Here is a 7,147-nt window from a genome sequence, read left to right on the forward strand (position 1 = left end):
ACTCTGTAAAATACACTTTTTGGGCAGAAAAAAAAATATGTCAGCGAGACGGAAATTATTTTTATTTACTCCAGTGCCCTCTACAGATTTTGGTTAATGGTACGTTAAAATCCTCCAGATCTGTAGAGGGCACTGTGGAGTAAATACAATTTATTTCCGTCTCGCTGACATATTTTATTTTCTGCCCAAAAAGTGTATTTTACAGAGTAGGTGGGGTGCTGAGAGGCTCCCCAGTGCGGAGAATAGACTTTCAACAACACAAAACAGCCTTTGCTTCGGTGAGTAGCGAAATGGTTTTGTTTATTTTCACTACTCTTGAGCGCTGGCAGGGCAGTGGAATTCCTTTGTACATGCGCAGAGCGAGGGGTCTTCCAGGGCGTTAGAGCGAAGTCACTAACGCTCTGAACCAGGGCTAACTCTACCATACACATTGATTCAGGATTACAGCTTTAACATAACTACTGACATATTTGACCAGGACACTACAACCTTAAATCACACACACACACACACACACACACACACACACACACACACAAATCTTATCAATAGACAAATCCACAGAGCGCTCCCCTGGCGCAATCATAACTGCGGTGTCAGAATGCACACGGCAGCAGGAGTCTTGACACCGCAGTGCTCTGTGGATTTGTCTATATTGGTCCTCACTAATGCTCATTCTAATGACATCATTGTTGAAATGCAGAGCTAATGTAAACTACAGTCTCTTTCTCTTGCTGGAAAGTGAGCACACCAACATAGAAACCACTGTTGTTAGTATCAATTAGAAACAAATACTTAAAAGAAAAGAAAAGGAAATTGTCCACGTCTACCTCTGAGACACATGAGCATTAGTGAGGAGTGTGGAGGACCCACATCACCTTTAAAAGAAACACTGGCATTTAATGCCAAATCAGGCAAAAATGTGCTAACGTCAACTGGCTTGAATGGAAATGTGTGTGTCTTGCATTTCATGACATATACTTTGTACTGTACACCCAGAAAGCAGAAATACATTAGACGGAAAGCACATCGTCATGTGTTATTATTACAGTAAAGCAGTGGAATAAACAACAGATCTAACATAGAACTTGCAGTGATGTGTTCTACCGTGGTACGCTGTATACGCAGTATGCCCTGTAGATTTCTTTCGTCGCCACCGTCTACATCCAAAAACTGTTCGAAACGGCGTATCTGATACGTTGATACGCATCTGATACGGAGTGGCTGGGCTGGGGGGCGCAGCAATACAAACAGCAAGAATGTGGTCTGACCGTCTGACTAGTCTAACTCTGAGGTGAAGGCTTATCATGTGCATGGCTATCGTTCTTGGGGTGATAATCAATGGCTACTGGCGAAGGAATTCACACATTTCAACGACCTGCCATTCACTTCATTGAACGTAGGTCACTGAATTGAGTACTTCATTAGTATTCAAATTGCGCATCATAGCAAAATCTTGAATCTTCAATACAGTTTGTGTCTTCAATGCCAAGTTAATACTATTCTGTAATAGATACAGGAATGCTCGCTGTTAACACTGCTATCATATCTGATAAGATAACCAGCATTTATTTATAACAATCCCTGCACTTGATGGTAATATATAAAAAACAAAAAAAATGCATCCAAGGCTAAAAGCAGCTCCGAAGTGGTTGAGTTACAGGGTGATTAACATTAGAAAATCAGTATAAAGCATATTGTAAGTGTACTCAGTGTTACTGTGAAACTGGGCCTGAGTGGGCCTGGCCGAGTTTGTGCGGAATTGGAATTGTTATAGTATAGTAAGTATACCCTCCAGAAAAATCTAGAACACACCACTGCATAGAAGTGGTGCAGCCTGTATACCTCTCCCACTTATTTATTAGTGGGAGAGGTATACACTAATAAATAACAGATCTCTATAACATTGAAGTGGTGCAGCCTGTATTTATACACCTCTCCCACTAATAAATAACAGATCTCTATAACATTGAAGTGGTGCAGCCTGTATTTATACACCTCTCCCACTAATAAATAACACATAGAAATGGTGCAGCCTGTATACCTCTCCCACTAATAAATAACAGATCTATATAACATAGAAATGGTGCAGCCTGTATACCTCTCCCACTAATAAATAACAGATATCTATACAGAGGTCTTCACCTAGGGGTCCGCGACCCCTAGGGGTCCGCGGAGGTACTGCAGGGGGTCCGCGAAATTGTTGTTTGATTAAACAATATTTTTGTTTGAAAACTTTTTTTCCTCCAAAATGTCAAATTGTCTTTAAACATAACATGAATCCATAGCAAACAGATAAATGGAGGCACAATGCACAATAACATGGTATGTTTATACATATTGTGTAGATATTTTGCACACCTACTGGGGCAGGTGCGTATATAGGAGGACACAATTGTATACATAAATATATAATATATGTGGTAGCCCCCCCCCTACCCTACGAGGTAGGGGGTCCCTGCTCCATCTCCCCATCAGTTTGGGGGTCCCTGGCCTGAAAAGGTTGAAGACCCCTGAGAGAAGTGGTGCAGCCTGTACATAACATATACCTCTCTCACTAACAAACAATAGATCTATAGAACATAGAAGTGGTGCAGCCTGTACCTCTCCCACTCGGACGCGGTGGTGAAGTCTGTGATCTCAAACACCTCCGACTCGGGCTGGAAGACAAACATGTTTATAAACAGGCTGTCAGTTAGCAGTAGTTTGGTGGTTTTATAATGACACACACTAATGTAGCAACGCCCTGACTTGGGATCGAACCCGGATCAATAACTCTCCAGTGCGACACGCAACAGACAACGCTAAAGCCATAGCTCCATTATTTAACCATGTTACACTACATTATTATAGAAATTCCCTGTTCATAAAGTGTAATACTCACATCACTGTCCGCAGCCATCGTTCCTGTTTACCTTTTTTTTTTTTTTTTTTTTTTTTACCCCTGTCCTGTTGCATTATGGGACTCCACTGACGTCATGGTATAAACCGAGGAGATCGCCGAAAATAGCCGAGCTCGTAGAGCTTGTAGATCGGCTATGTTCGGCTATTTTCGGTTCTTCGGGCTTTTAACCGAACGGAGGGACGTCGGTTTGCAGGCACCACCCACCCTGACCACACAATGTCACTGTTTACTCTTTTGATTGTACAATGCGTTCCATGCTCTGATTCCACTCCATTCAATTCAATCAAAGGGGATTTTATTGGCATGCCAGAACATCTCTCTTAGCGTTGGGCCAATCCCATAATCAGTGGTGTAAAGTAACTAAGTACATGTACTCAAGTACTTTTACTTTACTGGAGTATTTACATTTACAATTGTCTATACTTTTCTTCTACTCCAATACATCAGAGGCAAATGTTATATTTTTACTCCACTACAATTATTTGAAAACTTTAGTTGTTATTTTGCAGATATAAATTATTACATTATAAAACATACACTAACCACTTTAGCCCTATTTTATACCTAGGCTATTTGAAAATAGCTGATCTACAAGCTCACAACGGGTCTCATCGTGACGCGTTGTGAGCTTGTAGATCTGCTATTTTCAAACATTTTTGTACTTTTACTTTTGGTACTTTAAGTACATTTTGATACCAATACTTTTGTACTTTTACTCAAGTACATTTTTAATTCTGGACTTTTACTTGTAACAGAGTACTTCTACATGGCAGTATTGATACTTTTACTTAAGTAAAACATTTGAGTACTTTTTCCACCACTGAGAACATAATGTGCACATTGCCAAAGCAAATGTGATTTATATAATGTTTTCCCCCTCACACAGTTAAATGTTGGCAGGTCTGTTTTAGATTGTATGGTGGTCACAACTAACCAGTTAACCACATAATACCGGCTGCTATGTGTAGCTACTATTCATGAATTGGTTGTCAACTTATCCCTTCTTGAGCTGCATGCAGTAGGCTATGTATGGTCTACATTCATTTTATATTATTTAATAATCAATTATTTTCTGTCATTTATCTTACAGGCTGTTAATATCTCAGCCATTCTAGGGATGTAACTGGCAGTCATCCAACTGATGAAACCTCTATCCTTCTGTCTGTCCATTTTTATCAGTGGGTTAATCACCATCTGAACTTGCATTAGGCTACAATTGGCACATGCAGGGAGTTAGTAAAATGATTCTTCACGTATGATGTATAAGTGCCTTTTTGTTAACTCTCTGATAGGAGCAGTAGCAACATACTTCCACTCCATTTCAGGAGGAAACTTCACTACATTTGACAGCTTTAGTTACTTTTTGTAAACAAACATGATTGTTCAGTGTGTGAATTTTGTGAATGTAACCTTACTGCACCTATAATGTGTATGCTCTCCTTTATGTGGACACAAATAAATAGTTAAAATGAGTGTGTGAATTCAATCTTAATTATCTCTACTAGGGTTCTCTGGTGGTACAGGGGTAAAGTTCCTGCCCCCCAGTGCAGAGACAAAAAATCCACTCCACGGTGCCTCCAGCTGGGCCTGGCGCTCCAACAAACATAAAAAGGCCATGTTTGCAGGAAGGCAGGTGGGGAGGGACGGAGGGTTATCTCTAGACTAGTCCCTCCAGGTTGGCCACGGGACCTGTTCAGGGTGTGGAACTAGGAGGAGTGAGAACCTACACAATATACGATACATTATACACAAAATTACTTGAAGAGTTTAAAAATTTTAATATACATTGAGCATACGATTCCCAATGAAGCCAGTCGATTTTACATATGACTTGTGTTTGCCGGCAAACTGTGGGAGGGACAAACTTTAGTTAATCTAAAATAGTAAATATTAAATAATAATAAAGTACTATAGTGTGTTGCCTTTTCGGACAACCAAACTAATAAATAAAGGCCAAGTACCATAGTGTGGTTACTGGTTGTACTTTGGGGGCAATGTCTTCTTTTTTTGTGGTGGTCCCATCTTCGTCTGCAGAAGAGTATGACTGAATCTAGACTAATGTTAACCTGTTAACCTAATTTGAAACTCCCATGGCCAGCGGTCATTATAACCTGAATAGGCACACCTCAGCCTTCACCTCAGACCCTACATGATCACCTGAAAAGGCAACTGAAGTGAACATTCTTTGAATCTTGCTACATTCTTGCTACACCCAGCCCCTCCGTATTTCTTTCACATTTTCAGCAGACAGAAGGTTGGCTATTATTGCCTAGTCATTGCTATAGTACATACTGTAGTGCAGGGGTGTACAATGTTTTTTTTCAGGCCAAGGACCCCCTAGCTGAGAGAGATGGAGCAGGGACCCCCTCTGTATTGTATAAAATTGTTTCAGATTAAACATTTGTTTTACTTGGTCTGCTCTTTTTTCCCCGCTACACCTCTTTACCAAAAAGATAGCAGATCAGATCTACAGAATCACAACGCCTTGCAGTGAGCTTGTAGATCTGCTCCTCAGAAAAGGGATGCTAAGGTTCAAGTGGTTAATGTAAAAAAAAAAAATCATATCACACAAAGATTTGGCGGACCCCCTGTAGTAACCCTGAGGACCCCGACTCCTGCTGTAGTGTGTTTGTTCAGCAACTGGGATCTGTCTCCCACAACTCAAGATCTTCAGTAAACAGAAAATACATTTTCAAGTCAGGATACCAATTTCATCTAACCAGGGGAGAGAACTCAAACAGTTATAGGATAGAGGATGAACAATTAAAATTGGAAATGGATGACAAATTAATGAGCAGAAAAAATTGTAATAAAAACTGATAAATTATCTTCTTGGGGCTTTGGGGTTACTAAAGACCTGCAGAGACAGGGAGACCCCTGTTACTGAACAAACACTGATAGTAAGGGGCATGGTGGCGCAGTCGGTAGCGCCGTTTCCTCACAGCTAGAAGGTCCTGGGTTCGATTCCCGCAGGGGACGCTGTGGGCGCTGGGGGCGTGTTCTCTCCTCCGCGTCATCAGTGCCCATACCCTAGGTGGGGTTGGCGAAAGGGCCTTTCTGTGTGGAGTTTGCATGTTCACCCCGTGTCTCCTAGGGTAGGTACCCTCATAAAAACATGCAGTAATCCTGGTCACTATACTGCCTCCCCCTGGTCAGCCGGGGCGCCTGATGGAGGGGAAAGGAACTGGTTGGAATAACGTGTTCCTTCCACGCGCTACGTCCAACCGGGGAAACTCTCCCCTGTCAGGTGACAAGAAGGTCAGTTGGCTCTCATGCATTGAAGGAGGCATGAGCTCGGCCCTGGCCTCCCTAGGTTGGCAGAGGGAAGGTAGTGCCAAGGATTACATAGACAATTGGCACTGGGTGTAAAAAATAGGGTTACAAAATCGTGGGATATAAAAAAAACACTGATAGCAATTATTAGGCTACTATGAGAATATAGGGCTTTAACATTAACAAACTTTGTTTTAACCAAAAAAGAATATCACTTTCACCAGATTTGGTCTTTCCTAACCAGACTGCTATTTTGACAGAATTACACATTAACATTCGGCCACCATTGTCATTGCAGCACCTACAGTGGTCTTCCACCTCAAGTAGCTCTTAGATAACGTCAGTCTTTCCTTCACTGATAATGGAATATTTATTTAAGTCATCAGTTCTGTTTGGTTTTTAATACATTTTGTGTTTAATTTAACCCCAGCATCCATGGTGGAGGGAACAATAGCCAAAAACAGCAGATCTACAAGCGTGTTGTGAGCTTGTAGATCAGCACATTTTTGGCAAAGACTTGGTGTAGACGGAAAAAGAAGTAGCCCAAGTACAGAGCCAATGTCCAGTTTACCTTATTGAATTTCATCACCCGTGTAAGCTTTTTGACCCATTAAGACCTGAGGCCGATTCTACAAATACCTTCTAAATCAGTGGTTCTCAAACCTTTTTGTGCCAAGAACCCCAAATTGATATGGTCGCAAACCCCCATCTGAAAATGTTTTGCACCAGGGACCCCCAGAAGAGAAGATTTGTGTAAAAAAAAATATCAAAATTATTTAACATTTTTCAAACACTTTCAATATCATTTTAATGTTCAAAAATAGCAGATGTACAAGCTCACAGCACGGCACCAAGTGACACGCTGTGAGCTTGTATATCTGCTTTTTTTTTATAGCCAACGCTAAAATCTAAAATGACATGATTTCCTGGTTTTAATGGGTTAACAAGAATTCTTCAGCAGTAGACGAA

At 41.0% G+C, this 7,147-nt stretch overlaps 1 protein-coding gene across 1 annotated transcript in view; it reads right to left on the reverse strand.

Moving 5' to 3' along the window:
- Window positions 1–2,936, reverse strand: part of rab3gap1 (RAB3 GTPase activating protein subunit 1) — a 110,813-nt gene extending 107,877 nt beyond the window's left edge. The window contains exons 1-2 of the mRNA XM_080412633.1: window positions 2,885–2,936; window positions 2,605–2,660 (exon numbers count right to left, since the gene is read on the reverse strand). Coding sequence (XP_080268759.1) covers window positions 2,605–2,660; window positions 2,885–2,902 — 74 coding nt within the window. The 5' untranslated portion in view covers window positions 2,903–2,936. The remainder of the gene's footprint in view (window positions 1–2,604; window positions 2,661–2,884) is intronic.
- Window positions 2,937–7,147: the final 4,211 nt, after the last annotated feature.

Source organism: Gymnoscopelus braueri (assembly GCF_963280865.1).
Source record: "Gymnoscopelus braueri genome assembly, chromosome: 18".
In the NCBI taxonomy this organism is placed as follows: domain Eukaryota; kingdom Metazoa; phylum Chordata; class Actinopteri; order Myctophiformes; family Myctophidae; genus Gymnoscopelus; species Gymnoscopelus braueri.